The 24,574-nt window shown below is 40.8% G+C and overlaps 1 protein-coding gene across 9 annotated transcripts in view; it reads left to right on the top strand.

The window, feature by feature from the left end:
* The window catches only part of Nbea (neurobeachin), a 554,101-nt gene that overhangs the window by 459,370 nt on the left and 70,157 nt on the right, over nucleotides 1-24,574 (top strand). For all 9 annotated transcript variants that reach the window (XM_029537485.1, XM_029537487.1, XM_021195277.2 and 6 more), the window contains 2 exons: nucleotides 6,912-7,024; nucleotides 21,400-21,540. In XM_029537485.1, the coding sequence (XP_029393345.1) occupies nucleotides 6,912-7,024; nucleotides 21,400-21,540 (254 nt within the window). The remainder of the gene's footprint in view (nucleotides 1-6,911; nucleotides 7,025-21,399; nucleotides 21,541-24,574) is intronic.

The following is a 24,574-nucleotide window of genomic DNA, read 5'->3' as shown; positions in this document are numbered from 1 at the left end:
CCTTCCTTCCTTCCTTCCTCCCTCCCTTCCTCCCTTCCTTCCTTCCTTCCTTCCTTCCTTCCTTCCTTCCACAGCCTCCCCCACAGGCAGGAGTGCCCTCCTTAGCTTTCATATGGAGTCTAGGGATGTAAGGCCCTTGTGCTTGAGCAACAAAAGCTCTTAACCACTAAGCCACCTCCCCAGCCCTGTTCCACTCATTCTAAACTAAAAAAATAAATCAGCTTTAATCACTCTTACATGATATAAAAGTGTTTACTCAGTTTTACAGTCATTTTTCATTTTTGTATGTATAATTTACTGTCTATATTCCAGATTATTAACTCTTTACTTATGCAAGCCATGTCTTTGTGTATATTAAGAAGTATTTAAAATTATTAAATTTTTTGTTTACACAGTATTTTATATATATATATATATATATATATATACACACACACATATATAATTATTTGCCTGATGTTTGAAAGATAATATTGCTTTTATGTTCTTTGTAATATTTTCTATATTCTGTGTTAATTTCTTATTTATTGAGGGATGTATTAAGCAAGAGCAGTATCTGCTAGGGATGTAGCTAGTCTCCAACACACACAAGCGCAGTGTCTGCTGGGGGTGTAGCAAAAGATAGAGTGCTTACTCAGATCATACAAGGCCTGGAGTATAGATTCCCTTGGAGCAAGGTAGGGGAAGCAACAGATTCATTGTCTCCCACTAGATGGACTTGCTTTTTCCCTTGACAGGGCTAGATGTTTGGAGATAAAGAGCACAGTGAGGAGCCTCACCTCTAGTTCAGTTTCTAGACCAGCAGCTGTTCAAATGGCGGCTGTACTGTTCTAAGTTAGAATGGGCTATAGCCTGGGCATAGAACAGTCTCTGGCTTACTGTTTTACAGAAATAGTTTCTGTCCTTGCTGGTGCCCGTGGTGAGTGAGTGTCACTATATTCCAATGCTGTGATACAGGGTCCCCTGGCAACCATACCATGTCTGTTGCTTTCTGGGAGTCCCTTTGTTTGACTAAATCCGTATGTTTCATCTAACTCTGGAAAGAGATAACTTTATAGTCCCTTCCTCAAGTTACACTTAAAGCCAAGTGAGGCACATGCCTGTAATCTCAGAAATTGGATAGCTATGGCAGGAGAATGGTGAGTTTGAGTGAAGACTGAATGTGTGTGTGTGTGTGTGTGTGTGTGTGTGTGTGTGTGTGTGTGTGTGGTATTTTTAAGGGCAGTGTGCTCATTTCAGAAAAATGAGCAAAGGGAAAATGCAAGTGAATGTGACAGGTTGCACATGAACAGCACAGAGACCAGTGTGCCTGCTTTTGTTTCAGGTCTTAGAAACCTTGTGTTTCTAAGCCAGAGTTTGCAGATAGAAAGGGGAGGATGAGGTGGGATTTGGATGAGAGCAGTAGCAGTGGGGTGGCCAGAGAGAGGAAAGTAACACTGAGTGTATGTCGTGAGATAATAAAAGCCATCTTAGCTTCCTGTGCCCACTCAGAGTAAGGCCCCAGCCAACAGCATCTGCACCACCTGTGGGCCTGTGACAGATGCAGATGCTCCTGATTTTCTGAAGACGAACAGGGTTAGAAACTGTGCACTGGACACAGCATCCTCAGTGTGGGCCTCATGCAGCACATGTTCTCTAGCTATCTGAAAATCAGCCTTCATAATAAGCTTTCTATGCAAGACATTTGGAATGCCAGGCATGGTTCTGTACAGCTTTGTGTGTGCTTGTACACAAGTACAGGTGTGTGTATGTGTTCTTGTGATGAGTACACACATGTGGAGTCTAGAGGTCAACCTTGGAGTGTCATTCTTTGCCAGGGAGCTCTATGAATCTGCCTTCGCCATCTCTCTAGCAATGTGATTGCAAGTACACAGCCCACACCCGGCTTTTCCTTATATGATTGCTAGGAATGGAGCTGAGGATGTCATGCTTAAGTATTTAGTGCTTTACCAAATGGGGTACTTTCCAGACCCCAAAGCATTTGGGATGCTGTGGCAAGAAGATTTAAAATTCTAGGACAACCTGGGCTGCAGCAGAAAGCCCATCTTCTCTTTTTAAAAAAATAAAAGATAGAGCTCACAGAAAAAGCAAGCCATTTATAGCTGGTGAGTGTAATTAAGACTAGAGGGAGGTGTAGACTACTCAAAGAAGGTTTAAATGAACTCTTCAAGGATTTTGGTAGATGACAAAATGAATGCTTAAAAGTAGAACACCAGTGGGAGAGGTTTATGAATGTAGCTCTCCCCAGACACTGTCCTGGACTGATGGTTATCATTTTTCTCTTACCGTCAGCACTGAAGTTCTAAGTGAGTGCCAGTTTGTACTGAGAACCAGCACTGGTGCTCTGGACAGTCGTAGTAAATAGACTTGGTCCTTATGCTTTGGGTATCTTTGTGTGTATGATCCCTTGTACGAATTCACTGGGATTATGGACATTGGGTTCCTGCAAGCATAATTAAGCTAAGAAGCAGAATCAGAGTCTAATTGGGAATGACTTTGCAAGTTTGGTACTTTTGATAAAAGTAGATCAGTATGGATTCATAAATTTCAGACTTTATTCATTTTTGTTGTAATGTTTCACTCAGGTTTATCTTCTGTGCTAAAAATAGCTTACCTGAATTACACAATCCATTGCATGGTCTGCTACTTCTTAATGTCTATTTGACTTGACTGGTTTTCTCATTTCTAGGTGCTTGAAAACAATGAGATTAGAAATACGTAATAGCTACATTATGGAACAGTGCATGGTATCAAGACATACCCTTTGCTATGTCCCTTATGGACTTTTTACCCTAATATGATAAATGTCATATATGCACACACAGATACGTGCATATTTACTAAAGAAGTTGCCAAATAGTCAGAAAACATTGTTTTCAAAGAAATTGCCTAAAGCCCAATAATGAGTTCAGTCTTTGTCCTGTGTATAAATTTAACAAATATTCACCAAGAGTTGAAGTGTTAATTAAAAATCAAAGCGTGCCTAAGCCTGGCTGTGTCCTAGCTGCAGTCTTGGTAATTTAGTCTCCTGTCATCCCACATACTGTGTCATTGGGAACCTGCAGCACTCACAGGTTCTTCAGTACCTTTCCTGACTCACTAGGTGTTCTTGGGACACTATCTCTGCCTTAACCCTCCTACCACATTCTTCAAGTGCCAGGACTTCAAACACATGTCTCCATGCCCAACTTTATTTAGTTAAGTGTTCCTTGAAGGCTTAGCTCTCAAAATAAATGGGAATCCAGCTTAGAATTATGATATAATATATTTAATTTTTTAAATATTTGAGTTAGTTTTTAAAAAAACACTATAGTAGATTATGTAAAATAGTCTTAATGCTTCTTGGAGTTCACCTAGTTTGGCCTCTGGCTCTCAGAGTTGACCTGATTTCTGCTCATCATATTCTGAGAGGTACAGCCTAAGCAATACTATACACACTTTGAGATAACGCTCGGAAAAAGATGTTACGAGCTGGCTTTCTTGCATTATACAAACAAGCAACAACAACAAACCAGCGAGTGATTGCTAACGTGGGTCTGTGTAGATGATCCCGTTAGACTTGAGGATTTTTTTTTTAAGGCTTTTGGATTGTTTTTCATATGATCAGCTAATGAATTCAGCACAACTTTCCCAACCCGAGCCCTGTTCTCCTGGTTAGCACTTTCCAGGTTCTTACTTTGTGATGAACAAGCTCTCCCTGGTTAATTATGTATATATTTAGCTACTGCATGTGTTGGGCTTATTATTGTCATCTAATTAGATGTAACTTGAACTGCTTGCTTCTAGAAAAATCATTAAAAATTCTTTCCTAATGACCTAGAGATGACAAAATGTCTGTAAAGTGTGAAGACGCCAACGACACAGGAACAGCATTCTTACAGCATGCTAATCCAGGTGCCGCCGCCATCTCATTAAACGATATTTTGCTGTCATTAACATTTTCACCAAGGAATTGCAGTTATAATTTCCTTGTCAGCTGTCTCTAGATCACTTTACCTTCAAAACTAAAGTGCCATATAAAAACATTAAATTGGATGGTTTAATTAAAATGTGTGTGTGTGTGTGTGTGTGTGTTTTAATGAAGAAACATATCCAGTGTTTCTGAGATCTCATTTACTGTGCTTCACTTTTATTGTTTGAGTAGATTAGTGCCATGGGCTTCCGATATTAATATGCATCTTTTGAGATACATCCTCGGAAGCACAGTTAGCAGAATGTGCAGCATGGTGGGCTCTCACCACCACCAGAGAAGGCAAGAGCCTACCAGGACAGCACAGGTAGATTTGTTACATGTGGACTGTGCTCAAGAGAAAAACAAAAACAGCCAACGTATAAACTCCAGGTGGCCAGAGGCGAACAGTTACTACTTTTGAAATATCTCCATTTGGAGGATTTAGAATTTTTATTTTTTTCTTGTGTCATGTTCAGTAGAATAGAATGCTAACTCAGTGAATCGTTGGGGTATGGACACCCAGAGCGCTGCTTTATCATTCTTGTTCTTCTTTCTGACTGAATTTTTAGTCCAAGTAACAATATATTGACTGATGCAAAACAGGAGTAGAAAATTTCACCAAAAATAGCTTACAAAAACTTAAGGATCAGAGGAACTGTCCTGAGCACCATTCATTTCCTCTGTGCTTTTGTCTGCACTTTTAACATAATGCTTCTTTGCTTTAGAATGTTTCTGAAAGTAGCTTAATATCTTCTCCTTTATTATGAATACATGTATAGTAAAAGAATAATTTTCTCAATAAGCATCCTCTTTCTTATACTATCTTCATTTATAGGAACATTTAAATCCTGAGTTAACATATATTGTCTTTTTATTTATTTTGACAAACTTTCCTTTGCTACAAGTAATAACTAGCATCAAAAAAAAAAAAAATTAATGGCAGGTACTGAAGAAATAGCTCAGTGGTTAAGGCTGCTCTTCCTAAGGACAGAGGTTGGATTCTCAGCACCCGCATAGCGGCTCACAATAGTGTATAATTCCCGGTCCAGGGGAATAGATGTTCTCTCTGGCCTCTAAGGGCACCAAGCATACACATGGTACACAGACATGCTTGCAGCCAAAATACCAATACATATAAAATAATCTTTAAAATTAAAAAAACAGTAAATAAAGAAAAAATCTAATAAAAAAGAAAAGAATCAAAAATCTAAAAAAAAATAAAATAAAATAAAAAACAATCTATTCTACAATCTATTTCCATTCATAATTTGCTTTCATATGTAACCTGTGTTATAGAGAGGGGTATTCTTCTAGAAAATGACACACAGTTAGGAAGACCTGCTTTTTCTTACCTCTACAGAGCTTTAAGCAGAACAGTTCCCCAGAAAATGGCAGAGTGAAATTTTCATGGGTCCCCTGAGAAAATGGGAAGCCACCCCTCCTGGCCAGTCAGTGCCCTCCAGTTGTGTGCCTGAGAGTGAATGCCAAGAGCAGGCAGGCAGGCGCCCAAGTCACCACATGTAGGCAAGATCACTGGCACACTCTGAACTTTAGACATTGGCAGCTTTTTTATACTAGAACATTTTCATGTGCAGAAGGCCTAAATCCACTCAAAAGTCTGTACCTATTCACTGACTGGTCTTCCTGCCTGTGACTGTCCCCCTTCCCCATGTACCACACACAGTGCTGCTCTCCCATCTCTGCTTCAGGGTCTTTACGCCAAGAACCGTCTACAGCTCTCACTTGGCTTGTGTTTGTTCATCTTTTAGGATTTGGCTCATTTTATTCTGTTTCTATCACATATGTGTTCTTTCCATCAAGAACAGTTACTGGCCAGAGAGTATCTGCCAAGACACAAAGGTTTTTAAAAAGAAAAATAACCGATGTGGGGCCCCTCTCTCCCTGCCCAACCTGGGGACCACTGGCTGTAGTCTGTCTTCCTTCCTTTGTTTGACTCCTTCCCAACCTGGTCTCAGTTTGAGACAGGATCTCACTATGTAACTATGGATTGCCTGAAAAAAAATCAAGATTCTTCTACTCAATCTCTTAGATGACCAGAATTAAAGGCATGTGTTGCCGCTCTCCATCTGATAGGACACTGCTACAGTTAATTAGGGGAGCAGCCTTCCAGGAAGTTTCCATATTACCACCATGTTTTGATTCCCACTGGAAATATTGAACTGTTCTTCTCAAACTAAGCGCAGGAGCCCAGCAGTTCCATAGCTCTCCACCCAAGCACATCAGAATAGCACAGAAAGAAAGACATGGACTAAAGGGGGAGAAGAGTGTGTTCCACATCTGTCTCCTTCCTTCCTCTTGCCCTCCAGTGCTTCCCTGCTGTGGCAGGTTCTTCCCATGGATTTTCAGAACCAAGAGTCTAACTCATTCCAGGCAAGCACTGGGCAAAAGCTTCATTCCCAACCTCTCCACTGCATCTTGATGCATGTTTAATATAGCATCTGTTTACTGATGATGTAGTTTCTACATCTGTCTTCCTTACAGCAGAATACCATCTGATAATAAGCTATAAACACACAGTTCCATAGCCTGGCACCCTCCATGACACTTTCAAAGTCCTAGGCTGAGTTCTGCTTCTAATGTCAAATGTCATCTGTGTCAACACAAAAAGAAGTAATATAGATACACCTATGGGGAGTCTCACAAATCCCTCTGTTCACATGCTGTTGATAGAACTAGGTCCCATGACCAGAACCACTTACCACAAGGGAGGGGATCATATGTGATGGCCAGTCAGCAGTGTCACCTGTGTGAAGTGCTTGTTGAAATTGTTGGGGGAGGGGCGGAGATACTTTGGTCACTTGTTTAATCAAGGACTTAGACCAATGAGAGAGGTACTTTCCTCCTGAAATACAATGGCTGCCTTACTTATAATAAGCTCAGAAGTGCTTTCTGAGCAATGAGGATATACATGTTTTCACTCCTCTCTTCTCTTCACTAGGACGGACGTATAATGATCTGAACCAGTATCCTGTGTTTCCATGGGTGTTAACAAACTATGAATCAGAGGAGTTGGACCTGACTCTCCCAGGAAACTTCAGGGATCTGTCAAAGGTAACAGTTAACTCTATGGAGATCTCTACTGTACAGGAGCTGCAACCTAAAGGGTTCTGTCAGTGCGCATGCTCAGGGGAAGTCTGTGAGAAAGCCTTTTCTGAGGGTCAGTCTCTAAGTCTTATCAACCCACTCCACAGCAATTACACAGCTGTCACTGACATTCTCAGCATCATCAGAGGAAACATGAGTGTTCGAGAAAGCAGGTTCAGGAGGAAGCTGCTTAGGGTTAACCACAGGAAAGGACCAAAGTTGGTACAAAGCATGTTATTCATTCATGTTCATTCCAATGCTGTGTTCCTGAGGTGAGAAGGGAATGCTGCCTGACCACAGCAATAGGGATCCAGTGTGTAGGGCTTTAACACTAAGGAGGAAGGAAGGGAATTAGCAGGGATCTGTTCAGATGGAGAAGGTGTGACCCCCAAAAGGACTTATGAGAACAAGGAATGCAAAGAAGATTTGGGGTAAGTTAACCTAATTTTCAAGGGAAACATTAAATGGGATGACACACTGAAGTGCAGCTAAGACATAAAAGTGTCCCTAGAGCAGCTCAGCAGCCTGAGCTCGCATTGAGTACTATGAGTCATGCTCCCTGTCATTAAACTGGGCATGCTGGGTTATGCTAGCCTGTCACTCAAATCCCAGTGCCACACTTACAGTGCAGGACATTAGGCAAAGCTATTCACTTTCTCTTTGCCTCACTTTCTTTATCTGAGAACTGAAACAGTGATAAGCAGGTCACAGTGATGAGTTCTGATGAGTTGGTGTGGATGTGTGGCCTGACACATTTGGGTAGCGCTATCTATGTTGGTTAGAATTCCCAGTCATTGCCATAAGCCATGTACTCTGAAATATCTTTGAGGTGCAGTGATGCTAATAGTATACTCCTATTGTAAAAGGTATGCTGTACAAACAGTTTACATGCTTGCCAGTGTAGAGGGGTACACAATGGGCATTGCAGTATAGAAGGGTACTCACTGAGCATTGCCAGTGTAGAAAGGTACTCATGGGGCACGAACGCAAAACCTACTTGATGCAAAGGTAATTTTAAAGTCTTGGCTGTGTAGGCCAGAGAGACATGTCTTAGCCTCTGGTGGTAAAGGTACTTGCTATCAAGCCAACCTGCACTCATTCCTCAAGAGACAGCAGTCTCAGGCTCTACACACTTACATGTACAAACACATGTACACTCCCAAACACACATACACAAGTAAATGTGATTTAAAAAAATTTTTAAATCATGTCTTTTTAACATTGAGTAGTTAGTATTTAATAGATACTACATGTGTGAGTATGTATGTGTGTATGAAAATTAAATTTTATAGTGTAGGTTTTTAAGGACTATGGCACATTGTATGCAAATTTCATATACTGATTAGTTTTTATCAACTTAATATAAAAACTAATCCCCTAGGAAGAGGGAGCCTCAGTTAAGGAATTATCTCTATGAGACCAGTCTGTGACATTGTCTGTGGTATATTTTCTTAATTGCTAATTGATGTAGGAGGGCTGAACCCCTTGTGTGCCACTGCTAGGCAAATGGGCCTGCCTGGGCTATATAAGAAAGTAGGCTGAGCAAGCCTGTAAGCAGCACTCCTCCATGACCTCTGCTTCAGTCCTGCTGCCTGATCCCTGCTCCTGAGTTCCTGCCATGGCTTCCCAGGATGATGGACCTGTGATTGAAATAAAACCTCTCCAACTCCAAGTTGTTTTTTTTTGTGTGTGTGTGTGTGTTTGTTTGTTTTTGTTTACTATAATGTTTTATCACAGTAACAAAATGCAAATTAGGACAGTTCGTATTCTGACACTACTATAGTCATTTAAGATTAGTTTGTTTTAAGGCAGAAGAGTGCTTTTGATCTGAAATCCAACTTTAATGTTATAGTCAAAGGAGAATTACACCCCAAGATTTCTTCCTTTAAAGGCACTCACTCTGCCAGCAAGTACTTACTGTGTGCTCATGTGTGTGCAGAAAAAAAGGTCTCTGCAGAGGGTGGGTGAGCCCAGCGGGGATGAGTTGGGTTAGCCTCTTGCAGAAGCGGGGTAGGTGAAGGAGAGCGAGAACTACTGGAGAGCACGCTCAGATACTACCAGTTGTTGAGCTCATACCTTCTTGAAATACTAATAAGTCCAAAGAGAGCAGCGCTGGTTCTGTGGATTGTAGGAGATACTGCCAGAGTGTTTGCTAGTAATAACACACTTGTAATTTACCCATGTAAAAAGTGCAATCTTTGGTTTGGACAGGTGTGATGCAGATGGTTAAACTGAAGGCCCTGAGCCTGCTAGGCAAGTGTCTACACCTAGACACATCCCAGGCCTTCTTTTTGCATATTAAGACAGGGTTTTAGTAAGTTACCCATGTGACCTTGCCCACACTCAAACTTGGGATTTTTCTGCCTCAGCCTCCCTACTGTCTGGGGTGACAGCCTGTGCCTGTCAGGTAACCAGGAAAGCTGTCTGTTCAGAGTGTGCATCCTTTGTAACACACATACATTTCCCCAATTGTACAAAGTGTGAAATAAACAGCAGAGGTAAGCCTGAGTAAATCAGGGAACAGGGACTGTCCTTTTGCAAGCACAGAGCTGTGCCTTGGTGCTGGGCTGGTTGACTGTGTGAGCCAAGAGAGGTAGCTTTCCATTTCAATTCTCCCATCGCCCATACCCGTGCTTGAAGTCTGTCACACTGACTGACAGGATGAGAAAATGTTAGCAGATTCAAGCCTCTTGATAGGTTGATAAATTACCCTTGCATTGTTGCCTTGCTTCATTGAAGTTCTTAATAGGAACTTCTGCCCAGACAGCCTAGGACTACCCCTTACAAAGCCCACTAATACACAGAAGTTTAATGGATGAAACTAGGAGAAAGTGATTTTAGAAGTGTAACGTACCTGGGAGGAGAGATTACAGCGGGTAACAGCAGTCCTTCATGAAGAGGCGCCACCAAGGAGTGTGTGGTGGTCTTCTTGCAGATGGATGGACCAAAAGATTTGTGCCAAATCTGTTCCTCCAAAACTTACCAAAGACCTGAGACTGTTAAATGTTAATAACTGGGAATATTTTAACAAGAAAAGTAATCTTTAAAGCAAAGATTAGGAGTCTTGATCTAATTGACAATTCTAGAGTTAGCAATCAGTAGTTCTAGGATTTGTTTATGCTAACATTTAAAGTCCCAAATAACTTTCCTATTCTTTACTGCTTGGAGAAACTATGAAATAAACAAACATAGAAAAATTGTTTTTCTTTATAACACCAACCAACATCATCTCTGTGGCTTCTAATTATGCCAGTAACCTTTTGATTTTAAAAAGGTTTGGAGAACTCCGCTCAAATTGGCTCAAGCAACACATCAGCATCATTGGTGCTTATAACTGAAAGATTCAGAGAAGGGTTTGGCTTTTGAGCAAGATATCCTCGGTGGCTCAGACAGTGCCACTGTGTATCTGTTGGCAGTGTAGACTTCAGACTCAGCTTCTGCTCCACAGTGGAATGTATTTCAGACGTTCCCTCACCTCTCTCTAGTAGTAGAATGGCTGCATTAGTTCCTGTCTCATACTTTCACTCAAAAGAATCCCAGCACAGCTTCAGTGGAAGAAACAGAAACTTGTTTCTCAGCAGATGTCACCGATGCCACTCGTGAGAGTTGGGCAGCCACTTGCAGATGGACCTGGAGGTCAGGCCAGGGTGAGCTAAGGACCATTGCCTCCCCTGGGTGTTAGGGGAAGGAGCCAAGGAGAGACTTTAGATTCTTGTTCCTGAAGGAAAGAAAGTCACTTTCTGCTACAAAGAGTGAACTGAAATACACCCAAGACTTAGCTCTTTATGTTTAAGTGAAGGGAATGGCAGATTGAACTGTTCACACCTGGCAGATGCATAGAGAGATTTTGCATTTTTGATGTCAGAAAGACTTAACGTATAACCTTGACCTCGGGACATAGCCATTGTTTAGGCAGCCACACCATGCACACAGATCAGTTTAAGATACGATACCTACATTTACCAGGAATCAAATGAAGCTTAAGCTTAAAGATACCTCACTTCTCTCTTTACACTTTCCTTCAGTTTTAGGAACCCAGGGTTAAGTTGAATCTCTGTAAGAGCAGGGGATGTGTTAGTCGCATTTCCTTCACTGAGGTAAAATAGCTAAGATCAACATAGTGAAGGAAAGGGCTTTTTTTTTTTTTTTGGTCTTGCCTTCAGTATTCGGTCACTGGCCCTCCTGTGGGCCCTGTTGCAGTAAAGCAGAATATAACAGAGAGTGAGAGGGACCTGTGCACTTCCTGCAGGCCAGAAAGCTATAGAGAAGGGGTCCTACAAAGCCATGCCTCCAGACATCTTCCTTCCTCTGGCTCTGCCAGAGCAAGCCCTCCCAGCAACACCGCTGGAGCCTTTGGGAGGGGCACTTTGAATTCAAGGTATGACAGACAAGTTGCTTAAATCTCAAGTCCTATGAACCCTGGGGCCACTGAGAGTGGAAGGGAAAAGATACCTCCACAGTAACAATGGGAGCCTCACACGGGAGGCAGGGCAGAGGATCACAGGGCTTGTAAGCACCGAAACCCACCTTAGCATGGATAGTCTCCCATATGAGGTCCAGAGCTGTAATTCAGTAGCTATAGTTTTGGGATACATTCGGTTTATTTATTTTGTGTGGATGTGCACATGTGCGCATGTCATGGTGCATGTATAAAGGTCAGAGAACAATTGGGGGCAGTTGGTTTTCTCATTATACCATGTGGGGCTTCAGTCGTCAGACCTGACAGGAGGCGTGTTTACCCACCGAGACATCTTACTTACTAGTCCTCGACTTTTTCCATATCTTCTTCAGTCAAATAGTATTGATGAAATAAAGGTTTTTGCACTCTCTTGTTCACTTTCCCCAAGTCTTACTTCACATTCATGTATGTAAATGTGTGTATGTGTGTGATCTGTGTACATATGACTGTGTGTGTGTGTGGACACCTTTAAGAGTTGGTTTTCCCTTTCCACTATGTACATCCTCAGGTCTGAACTCAGGTCTTCAGGCTTAGCAGCAAGCACCTTTGTTTGCTAAACTATCCCTCTGGCTCTGTTTTCCAAATAAATAGTTTATATCATATATAGTGTTTGCTTTATATATTTGTAAATTATATTATTATATTACTGTTGTATATTAATTACAGTGTTTTCCATTTATTTTTGAGAGTTTGAATACATATATCAGTGTATTTTTCCACCCTTCTTTCCTCCCCCTAGTACCTCATGAACTCCCAACCACATCTCTCAATGTCTTCTTTTCTTTTTAATTTTATCATAAGCTACTGAATCCAATTAGTGTTACATGAGCGTGGGCAATCCACCGGAACATGGGCAACCTACCCGGTGTCACATGCTCAGAGAGAAACTGCTGTCTCTTCAACAGCCATCACCCGCTAACAGCTCCACAGCTAGGAGTGGGATCTCACGAATCCCTCCTTCACCCATACTGCAACATTGCATGGTTTGATCTTGTAAGGGTAAATGCAGCCACTGGATGTTGGTAAGCACAGTGGCGTGTCACATCCAGAAGACAGCTTTTCACAGCACTGATCCTCATTCTCTGATTCTTCTATGTTCTTTCTCCTGTGACATCCCTAACATCTGGTAGGAGGTGGTTGACATAAATGTGCCATAGAAAGCTGAACCCTCACTTTCCCTGTGCTTTGACCAGTTAAATGTCTCTGAATTAACCACACAAAAAGAAGTTTCACTGGGCCAGTGCCAAAAGCAGCGTGAACTCTGCGTTCACGTCTTCCCTTCACTGGGTTTCCATGGTGAGGCTTCCAGTCTGCCATATCTCCCAGAAGTCTTCACAACAAAATGCCAGTTTCCTATTGGATATTGTAAAGCAGCATCTAATATTTAACAAAAGCATGCAGGCAAACAAACTATTAGCTTGCTGTTTTTCCAGCACCAACAAATAAGAAGTGCAGTAAGTCAACACAGTGCCTCTTGCCCTGGCCCCTCATTCAGGGTCTGGCCCGTGGCATGAGCTGGAGCCTCCTGGCTTGCTCTTCACAGCCCACGCCACAGTCAGGAGCGTAGCACTGGGTTCTAAGGTCACAGGGAACTGAATCTTTGGGCTGTGTTCTTTTTGCTGGATTCTTAGAAAAGTAGCCCTAGAATTACGAAGCTGTTTTCTTCTATTAGTCTTAAAACTAAGACTAAGAGACCTGAGCATCAGAATGTCTCTGCCCAAACTCTTACAGTGTGGGCTTGCTTCTAAACTCCTCCACCTTGCTTTCTTCCCCTTTAAAATGACCATAGCATGCATATTTGATAGCAGCTTGGCCTGTAGGCAAGTTCGTGGATCATTTGCATGATTAATGACTGATGTAGGAGGACCCAGCCCATGGTAGGCCCTAGAAGGTATAAAAAAAGATAGCTAGCTGACAGTGAGCCTGGAGAGCCATCCAGTAAGTGTTACACCTGCATGGCCTCTACTTCAGTTCCTGCCTCCAGATTTCTACCTTACATTCCTGCCCTGACTTCCCTAAGTGATAGACTACCAGCTGGAAGATGAACTAAACCCTTTCCTCTTCAAGTGGCTTCTGTCATAAATGCTATCACAGCAGGAGAAATGCTAACTAGAACAGCCTCTCCTGTCACACCTGTGGGAAAGGGGGATTCAGAGTGGTGGATGCAAACTAGATTTCCAGTCACCCCAGAGTTTCTCTATCTGAGGCATGATTGATTAAAAAGTCTAGTAAATGAGTATTTGATTCAACTAAATCATTCTTAATTCAAGTAAGGTTAAAAAAAAATCATTGAATAATTCATCTTCATGCCACAAATTGTTTCTCTTCTTAAATGCCAAAACACTAACCCTGAGTGTTTATTAAAACTTGAGTTGAACATTTACTCAGAATGAAATGGGTCTTTTTAATTTATAAACTTATTTTTTCCCTAGCTATCTTTATGAAAACAATGAAGAACATAGGAAAGGGGTTTTATTTAGATTTTTAATTATACTGCACATCTCACTCATTATAAATTGTATTTAATGCTTGTCAAACAATAAATAAAATGATTGGTCATTGATCAGTCTTTTCAGTACCAGCCACCAGCAGGTGGAGGTAGTTTTTCCTTCAATTTATATAAATATTCCTTATGGAAATGTGGAAATTTTTGTAAAATTTATCTTGGAACAGGATACATGTTAGTGTCTCGGTTATTTCTCTACACTCATATGAATTTGACCTCCAGCTTCTAATGATTACATGGTTTTGACATGAATCACAGTCACTGCTCATTAAAGTATAAATGGGCGCTTCCATTTTCCAGCCATTTCTTTTGATAAATGAAATAATTTTATTACAAAACCAAACACTGATATGAACGGAAGACATTATACATGCACGCAAACACACATTCATGTACACACACACATGCACAAACACTTACTTAATCACTGAGTGGGGAAAAAAATCTATTTTGTTAACACAGGAGTCATTTGACTGGCAGATGAGGATGGGCTTAACTGATTCCCACATTATTATGCCACTTAGAGAGGAAGTGATAATGCCCGAGGCTTTGAGATGTAGCAGTGCAAATGCATGTACCGAGGTGTGAATGCTGCCGAATGCCTCTGCACATGGACTGCAGGTGATTAAGCTGGAGAATGAGCAGCCCAGAAATCTATAGCAACTTCCTAGTTGTTCTTATCTTTCTTTCCCACCGTAAGTAAAAATATCCAAAGTGAAAGTTTTATTAGATTAGTATATAACCTGCCTGATGATGAAGTTTCAAATGGAAAAGTATTAAATGGGGGACATCCTCATAGAGACAGGGGGAGGAGGTAACTGTATTAACATTACTATTAATTTATTAATTAATTGCTATACTAATTATATTTATTAATTATAAAATGGCTGTATTGACATCAATATAGTAACGATTTGGGCAAGTTTGTCAAATTAAACAGGTTTCAATTTAAAAGATACATTTTGCAGACCTGGTATTTCTGAGGAATCCAGATTGGGTCAGTGTTGCGAGAACCTGCTCTGAGGCCTTTGCTATTGCACCCACTCTAGTGTTGATCTGACCAGCTCTCAGTAGTACAGCAAGAAGGCTTTTATAGCCCCACCAGAGAGGACTTTCTTGCCATATACTAGCAGCCAAGTTTCTTTCTGTCAAATCTTATCATGGGCTAATTTCTGCACCAATCACAGTGGCCACATAGGATAGACTGGTGGACACTTCGGTGTTCTCAAGGGTCAGCCCACCTGCACCAGCTATTCTAAAAATGAAGAAAGAACAGTTCATAAAAGAAGGGGGGCTGGGCAGAGGACCCGTTGCTCATTTGTGAGAGGTGGACCTAGGTATAACCACACGCACTGGAATTCCTGCCCCGTTCCACTGTGAGCATTTTACAGATGCCCAGTCACTGCACTGGCTTGTGTTTCCCCTGTCCTCTGGTTCCTCAGAGCTCTTAGTCCCTTGATCATGTCCTCTAAATGTATCCACTTCATTGTCCACCTTGTTTCATGACTGAACGTTTTGTCTAAAATACCCACATGGAAGTTTGACATGGAACTCTGTTCTGGTAGGTCTTTATTCATTCAGGGTCTATCACTTGTCTAAGAAGAGCCAGGCAGTGTCTTGAGTGCTGATAATTCAGTCATGAGTAGATTAGCTGTTTCATTTAAGGCACAATCTACTGGGCAAAATGAGTTACAAGCTCACCTCACTAATACTAGGCACTGTCTGTGAAGTCTGAACTCCATCCAAAAGCATGAGTCAGATAAGAGAGATAGATATAAAGGGTGGGTGAAGGGGTCTGCAGGAACAAGTCGTGCATTGTCATGAGATGGTTTTCAAGATGATGTCATATGGTTCATGACCGGAAAAATGGAAAAGATAAGAATTTGGGAGGCCTCTTTTATAGATTTTCTAGACCACTTTCTAGTGATATATCAGAAGTTCTGATGTGATAAGGATGTGGAAACACCAGAAAGTTCTCCATAGAAACCAAACACATTGAATCAGCTTCAAGCTGTTTCTAGCACAGCACAGCAATTGGATCTCTGAACTGGATTGCTGCTCACTAGGTTTGAAATCTGTAACACAAGGCATAGGACCAGGTCAAGGTTCTGACCCTTCCCTCCCTTTCTTTCTTCTCTTCTGCTTCCTTCCCTCCCACCTCCCTCCCCTCTTCCATCCTTCCACCCTTCCTTCCTTACTCGTCCCTTCATTTCTTTCTCCCTCCCCCTTTTTGCCTCCCTCCCTTCCTCCTTCCCTCTTTTCCTTCTTCTGTCCTTCTTCCTTTGGGCCTGATCTTAAAAGGTCTCCTTCTACCTCTCACATGCTAAGATTAGAGGCATGTACCATCATGCCTAGCTGGTTCCATCTGTTTCTGAGGTTCTTTGGGGAGAGGAAGCAAACAGGCAGTTGTGAAGAAGAAAAAATGGCAGAGATCCTAATTTTAGAGTAAACTATGAAGCTGCACAGAGGGGGGTGGGGGCAGACAGAGGGGTCATCGGGTCCCTGTTTCCTCCTGGTGAAGTGAGGTGAAGGGATGCCTTGTAGACCCCAGACACTTGTGTAAATCACACTAGGAAGTGGATGAGAAAGCTATGGCGTGTCCTTAGCAGTTCCAGTGCCAGGTAGTGGCCCACAGCAACACTTAAGTGATATATAGAATGTCAGTCCTTTGAGCACTGACATGCACATTTCCAGGTTTTAGTGATGTACCAGAATAAAGTGCTGAGATACTGTAGTGGATATGTTTCTCCTTGAAAGCCTCTAATTCCTAAAATGTACAGTCTACTTTGAAGAAACTGATCACTCGTGGAGTTGACACTTAGTACTTACTCAAACAAGCTTTGTATCCAGAGTTTTCTTTCAATGCTCTAGTTTAACATAAATATTTACCTAACTACAATTTTTGTTAGTCATTTTTTCTTATCTTATAGATGCTTATTCCAAAAAATGACGATATAACTCAAGAGATTTTAAGTAGAAAATATTGATAGACCAAGGCCAAAGGAACAGAAAGAGAAAATAGAAAAAGAAATAAAATGGGAAAAACACTCATTATATATCAAAAGAATTCTCATCCAAATATATCAAAGTGAAGTCTAAGTAGAGCCTGCTCTATTGTATGTTTGCAGCAGTTATATATATTTAGATAAAGAGATAGATAGATGGATAGATAGATAGTTAAATAAAAGGTAGATAGATAAATACCTTAAATGATGTAAATCTCTATGCACACATCTATTAGGATTTTTTTTCCATACAATAAAAGTCACAGACTTGTTTAAGAAAAGAAGATTTTTTTGTGGCACTCTGGTTTGAGGCAATTTTTTTTTTCCTGGATTTTTGAGGAGTGGATGATAAGGGATAGAAGTGGACAGAACATCATTTGTTCAGTAGGTACAACAGTGCTTCATTGCAACATAAACAATTGCTGCCCAACTTCAACGGGAATATGAATGTCTGGACACATGTCAGTTAATTTTCTTAAGCTATCAATAACTATAGCAAGTTATGTAGGCTTACTAACCCTTCTAAAAACAACGGGGTTTTCTGGGTATAGAGATCCTATGTTAGTCCTGCCAGTCCATGAGCGTGGGAGATCTTTCCATCTTCTGAGATCTTCTTCAGTTTCTTTCTTTAGGGATTTGAAGCTCTTATCATACAGATCTTTCACTTCCTTAGTTAGAGTCATACCAAGGTATTTTATATTATTTGTGACTATTGTGAAGGGTGTTGTTTCCCTAATTTCTTTCTCGTCCNGTCTGTCCTNCGTGTAGAGGAAGGCCACTGATTTGTTTGAGTTAATTTTATATCCAGCTACTGCACTGAAGCTGTTTATCAGGTTTAGGAGTTCTCTGGTGGACTTTTTAGGGTCACTTATGTATACCATCATATCATTTAGTCTCTGCCTGCTGCTTGTGCATGGTTTTATGCGGTGTGTGCAGCACCAAACAGCAGCAGATCTAGCATCAAGTTTTAAACTCTGGCAGTGGAACTCACAGCAATGCTGTATCTAAATGCCACTGCTGAAGGAAGGAAATGAGTTCCTGTGCCAACTAAGTGTGTCAGCCTCAGTAAATAGAGCTGTGTGCTTTCACCCGAATTTTAGCCACAGTCATCTGCCAGACTTGTGTGGATTCACAGGTGATACTCACTTAAGTTTTAGACAGATGCCAGACTTTCAGCCTTATCAGTGGAGAGGCAGACAGATATTAACAGGGGCATGAGAAAATCTGATGCCTTTCTGGATTGAGTAAGAAACAACTGGAAGCTTTTTTCTCTTTAAAAAGTTTGTTCCTTAACTACTAGAAACAAAATGGTTTTTAATGTAGTAAATAGAAATGAAATTGTTTACATTTTATTTCAGAAAACTTTATAGGCAAAATTTATAGCTTCACTAGGCAAAATTTCAAATCAGAAGTATATTTTAAGTAGTAAAAGTTTGCAGACTTTAATACAGTGCAGCTGTTTCATACCAAATCAAACATCAGCGAAATGAGCAAAATAGAAATTTTAAATATTTATTTTACCTTTGGGAGTAGTTGAGGGAAATGGCTGGAAGAGATTAGGGGACTGGCCATTTTCTTCTTTCATGATATTTTGTGGTGTCTTGGAGAACAAACAATGTCAGTATAAGGTTGGTCCTCCTGTATGGACAGATGTTTTACAACTGAAAGATCCACCAACACTTTCAGGACAGAAAGCTCCACTCTTTTCAGACAGCTAGCTCCCTGAGTTAGGAAGACTTCTACACGCACGTCTAGGAGAGACTGGGCCAGGTCACTACGTAACCTTTGTATGTTCTGCGTGGGAGTACTTGTCCTTTCATCAGACAGAAAAGTGACATTTCTTTTAAATACTGAGAATTTTACATCATGTGTGACAAAATATCTGCCTTTTTTACATCTGTGTAAAAAGATTTTATAGGTAACTGTTGAAATTTAGCACAAAACTGGGTTGAAGTACATAAGCAGAAATTTTATACTTTAATTCTAAGATTCATAGAAATGAAGATCAATGGTTTTGGAACTTTAAAATATTAGTACCCTTATAACCAAGAAACATACCCTTTTTAAAAAAATAAGTAGTTTAATTTTGGTCATCACATAAAAAAAAGGCTAACATAAAAGGAGCATGCTGTACAAATAATTTCAATATTCAGGCTAAGCATCCTTACAAATAAGAGCTTATTATGGAAATTCTAGCAGCTCTAACTGCTGACATCATTGTGTGGTTTAAATTAGTCTTCTGGGACCAAAAGAAAAGGCTCAAAGCAATTTACAAACGAATTTTTCTCTCTTGTGTAACATTATATGTCCCATTGAAACACTAATTTTCTATAACTTCTGTTAAGATTAAGCCTTTGGGGGAATTCATATTTAAGCAGTAGTATTAAATTTAGGGGTAAAGCTTGATATACTTAACATTTTCACTCTCAATGTAAACACTTATTTGTGCAGTATGCAACTAAAAACAATTGTGGACACCCCATATGAAGAAACCAAAACCAGACAGAAAATTGAACTAAGGTTATTTGTTATTTGCACTCCAGTGTCAAGTCCCAAAGAAACTGGGGACAAAGGGTTGTCTATGGAACTTATTAGCATACCAAAGTGCAGACTGGCCTTCAGGCTCACTCAGTACCAATGGCTTTTCTCACCCAGCCTTAGCCCCTACCCAGAACTTCTCCAGCTCAAGGGCTTTCTTATTCCTATATAAGCCTGCCAGTTTAGTTGAGAAGATCTCTCTCCCCATCACTCCTGTCCCCTCTCTCATCCTCTCTTCTCTTCTTCTCTTCCATCCCCCACCCCCACCCCAGCCAACCCTCCTACCCCATCTCTTCTCCCCTAAGGCCCTGTTCACTCTGCTGGCCATGTTTAGTCTATTCCTTTCCTGCCCTGGTCTGGATTCTTACAGATGCCTATGGCTATATACTCTCCCCCATATCTACAATAAAAACCTTCCCCTCAACCATAACCTGGAGCAGTCATATCCTCATTTTATACAGTGAGGTTCTTGTAGGAATCATTAAAGTTTAGATGTGTGAAGAAGTTTGTAGGTGTTGTCTAATAGTTAACATGAGCTTTTCAAGGGAAGAAAATACACCATGTCCTCCTCCAAAGTCTAGATAGCACAGGTCATAGTGGCTTCCCAAAGCACCTACTGGGAACCCGAGTCCTCTGGATCAGCCTCTCGTTACTTGGCTGACTGTTTACATTCATAAAAAAGATTGGAGCTCCAATTCGACAGTAGCAGAGCAGACCAGTGTTTCAACTGTGCTTTCTCTGAAGGACTTTGACTCCTTAGCATACATACTAGACTGAGCTTGGCAAACAAGAAAGGCAATGCAAAGGTGAGGAAGTTCCCTAACTCAGCAAAGACAACAGTATAGAAAGTCTTAATAGTGGTTGCCATGAGTCCCTCTATGGGTACTCTTTGGTTGGTGATAAGAGTACACCTGGAAGGGACCCATGGCTCAAGCCACTTATGTAGCAGAGGATAGCCTTGTGGGACATCAGTGAGAGGAGAGGCCCTTGGTCCTGTGAAGTCTCAATGCCCCAGTGTAGGGGAATGCCAGGACAGGGAAGTTGGAATGAGTGGGTTGGTGAGTAGGGGGAGAGGGGATGGGATAGGGAGGTTTTCGGAGGGGAAATGAGGAAAGGTGATACCATTTAAAATGTAAATAAAATATCTAATAAAAAATTTAAAAAAATAATGGTTGCCAAGCTCAATCTCCATCATGGATGCTAAGAAGCCAAGGAAATGGAAAGGAGCCATGAAAATACTGATTTGACCTTAACAGTTAAAATATAATCACTTTCATCTTGTTGTGGTAATTTTTGGCTTGTTGGTTTTATTTCCTTGCTTGTTTTGGTTTTTATTTTTGTTTTGTTTTGGTTTATTTTGAGAGAGAGAACAAGAAGGAACATAAAGTTGGCCAGGCTCTGGGAGAGGCTGAGAAAGGTACAAGAACATGATAAAAAGTATAAGAAATTTTTAAATAAAAACCCCTCAATCAGCCTGGGAATCTAATTTTCTAAAATGGCAGCCAAGTCTGGGGACTTTGCTCATGTGCATAGTGCCTGTGTGTCTTTAGCAAGTACACTGATCAGTAGGTAATATGAGTCCACTCATTGAAAAAGCCATACAGAGGGGCGGGGGTATAGGGAACTTTCGGGATAGCATTTGAAATGTAAATAAAGAAAAGAAAAAGAAAAAGAAAAAGAAAAAGAAAAAGAAAAAGAAAAAGAAAAAGAAAAAATAAGAAAAAGCCATACAGAGCAGTCCATCAGTGCCGGGTTACTTTCAGGAGAAAGCCTGGACATCTAGGATGTTTGCTGTTGCTGCATGGAACAGAACATTTCTTTTATCTTTTTACAGCCAATTGGTGCTTTGAACCCGAAGAGAGCAGTGTTTTACGCAGAGCGCTATGAGACATGGGAGGACGATCAAAGCCCACCCTACCACTACAACACACATTACTCAACGGCGACTTCCGCCCTGTCGTGGCTTGTTCGGATTGTAAGTATCATCTTAACTCAGCTGCCTCTAGCTCCAGGGTTGCAGTGTAAGTGAACTAAATGGAAATCATGAACATTTGTGGTGCGTTTTAACGACTAGAGAGACCAATGAGCAGAAAATGAACACCATGTAGCCCAGAAAGCATCAAGCCTGTGGTCTTCTGTTCAGCCTCCCAAATGCTGGGATTACAGAGATGCACGAGCACACATGGCTTTGGGCTTTTGTTTTGTGTTTTGTTGTTGTTGTTTTGTTATTGTTTTGTTTTGTTAGTGTATGATCTTCTTGGCAGAATTGGATTTGAAAGCAGGCTACTGAAATCCGTGGACTTGTTTTTGGGCTGGGGATTAGCACAAACTGAGCAGATACTCTGTTACAGACCCTAATCCTGTCCCACCCAGGACTCCCAAGTCAGTCATAAAGGACTCTCTGATATACAGCTTTAATTTTAGATCAGCTAATATGTTGATAAAACAAACCCAAACCTTACTTAAGAAGAACTAACTCCATACAGAAGTAAAAATATAAAGATATGTTCTTTTTTTTTAGACCAAGGTTTTTAAGTTAGTCTCATCTGTCCAAGATTCAGCTTAAGTGTATTAAGTTTGAAGTTAAGAAAAATCTTAACTGTATTTTATACTCTAATAATTAGTGGCCAAGCCTTACTAGTTGGATTCTGCACTCCTGCAGAGTGCCCTTCTCATTCAGGTGAGAGAAGATGCCTCTGAGCTCCCACACGGAATCCTGGGATCCATCCTGTGGCTCCAGCCACAGAATCACCAGTCAAGATTTGTGATAGCTGATTTCTGATTGGCACAGCCATAAAAGGTGGTCTTAATTGATTTATATTCAGAAGTAGGGAAACAGAAGAAAACAAAATGACTGAGCAATTCATTTCTCAGGTCACCAGTGATTAGGCCATAAAACTAAATTTCCAGTCATTATTGACACTAGCGGGAATGACCTAGCCATGAGTGAACTACAGGCAGACAGAATCAGTACAGGAGGCATAGACTTAAAATGGAGGGGGGTAGAGTGTCTGTACATTTTCACTTGCTGATTGCTGTGGGAGCCAAGAATAAAATGTGGCTGCACCTAAGCAGGCTCTCCATACACCATCAGGATAGACCACCTACAGTCCACAAGAAGCCCCCAGAAACAGAAACAGAAACATTTTCAAAAACACGAAAACCAAAAGTTTTCACTCAGGTAAGAGGCCTTTTCATACCTCATCAGAGTCTGTGATGCCACCTCCTTGTTGAGCCACTGCTTAGGAGTTGGGGGTGGGGCTCACTCAGGTCTCTTAGAGATGGAAAAAAGCCCACAACTGTGTGTGAAAACAACAATAATAAATGTATCAATTGTGTTGTCTTGAGATTTAAGTAAGAATAATATTTGATTGCATCTTTAAATAGTTACAATGGTGCTATGTATTTTCTGTGAATATATATATATATTTCTCTTCCAAGTAAGCTAATTCTCTCCTCCAATCACAAAGCACAATCCTCTGGCTGACTTGTTGTTCCAGTGGATAGAACACAGGACCATGTGAGGGCCTGACAGTGAGCTTCCCTATCTGCTGTACACAGAGCAGTGCAGCCTCACAGCAAACCCCTACACTGGCTGTTTCATAGCTTCCAGTGACCTGGGGAAGGGGAAGAAACAGGTGGAATTTGTCTCATCAGTTTAAACCTGCCATACCCAAAATGTTACTTTTTGATCATATAACCAATAAAAAAATTATTTATGCAATGTTTAATACTTTTTGACTTGTCTTGGAATCCAAAGAATATGCTATTTTCTAGCACAGTATAGCATCTGTTGGCTGCTGTATCAGACAGTGTGGCTAGAGTTGCTTTTATGCAGACTCAAGTAGCTCAAATGCCTCATGGCAAGCTGTCAGAGGCAAGGGACTGGAGTTCTGTGGTCCAACAGCTTAGGGAGCATTCAACTAATGGCCGAGGGAAACTTGCTTTCTTCACTCTTACCCTAAGGATTTTATGAAGTAGAAAATGCATTACAATTTGTGTCACTAAGAATCTGTTCATAAAATATAATACATATTAAAATAAGTATCTGTCCTCTACCTTTGAAGCCTTTTAGACCTAAAGTCGTTAAATTCATTACCAGTCAATATATGTAGTATGTCAATGATGATAATTGCATAAAAATGATAATTATCTATGTACCTCATTACTTTAAATTAAGAACATTCTTTTATGCAAACTACCAGTAAAGTCACTTGTCTGAATTGCCAGACCCTAGAATGACTGTTTCGTTAATGTCTGCCAGACAGACGATTGATTGAAGGGGCCCTCATTCCAAGGGGATTCTCATGACAACTAATATATAAGGCACAATGTGCTCCAACTTTTGTCCTTTCTGACTGGAGACATCACCCCAGAATAATCACACAGTACTCACTGACCACTGCAGCCCTCAGTGACCAGTTTCCCTGTTCCACATAGTATTTTTAGCCCTTTTGTGCTAAGCTAATTCTTTAGACATTTAGTAACAGTGATTCTTAGGGAGCTAAATAGACAACATTCAAAATTTTAATTTCTACATGTGTTATTTATAATTCAGAACTTTCTTTATAATTACAGATTATTTAGAAATTTTACCTAGAAACTGAAATGTCATTAAAAATACCTGTTTCTAGTAAAAATGCCAGTAGTACTTTTAGGATTATCCTCGTTAAACCAATCTGAATAAAACTTTTCACTGTGTTCATTTTGGATACTGACACATAGGGGCAGAGCATATTCACTTAGGGGAAGGCAGATGGTGCTTAATCAGAAGTGCATCATGCAGAAAGCGTGCAGGGTAATTAATAGGAAATGTGGACTGAGTATAGAGTTACTGTTGGATTCTTTCCAAAGAAATAAGAGGAAGCCGGGCGTAGTGGCACTTTGATCCCAGCGCTTGGGAGGCAGAGGCAGGCGGATTCCTGAATTCGAGGCCAGCCTGGTCTACAGAGTGAGTTCCAGGACAGCCAGGGCTACACAGACAAACCCTGTCTCAAAAAACCGAGAGA

This window comes from Mus pahari, chromosome 4, assembly GCF_900095145.1.
Source record: "Mus pahari chromosome 4, PAHARI_EIJ_v1.1, whole genome shotgun sequence".
Taxonomy (NCBI): Eukaryota; Metazoa; Chordata; class Mammalia; order Rodentia; family Muridae; genus Mus; species Mus pahari.
This window is presented reverse-complemented; position numbering and strand designations above follow the sequence as displayed.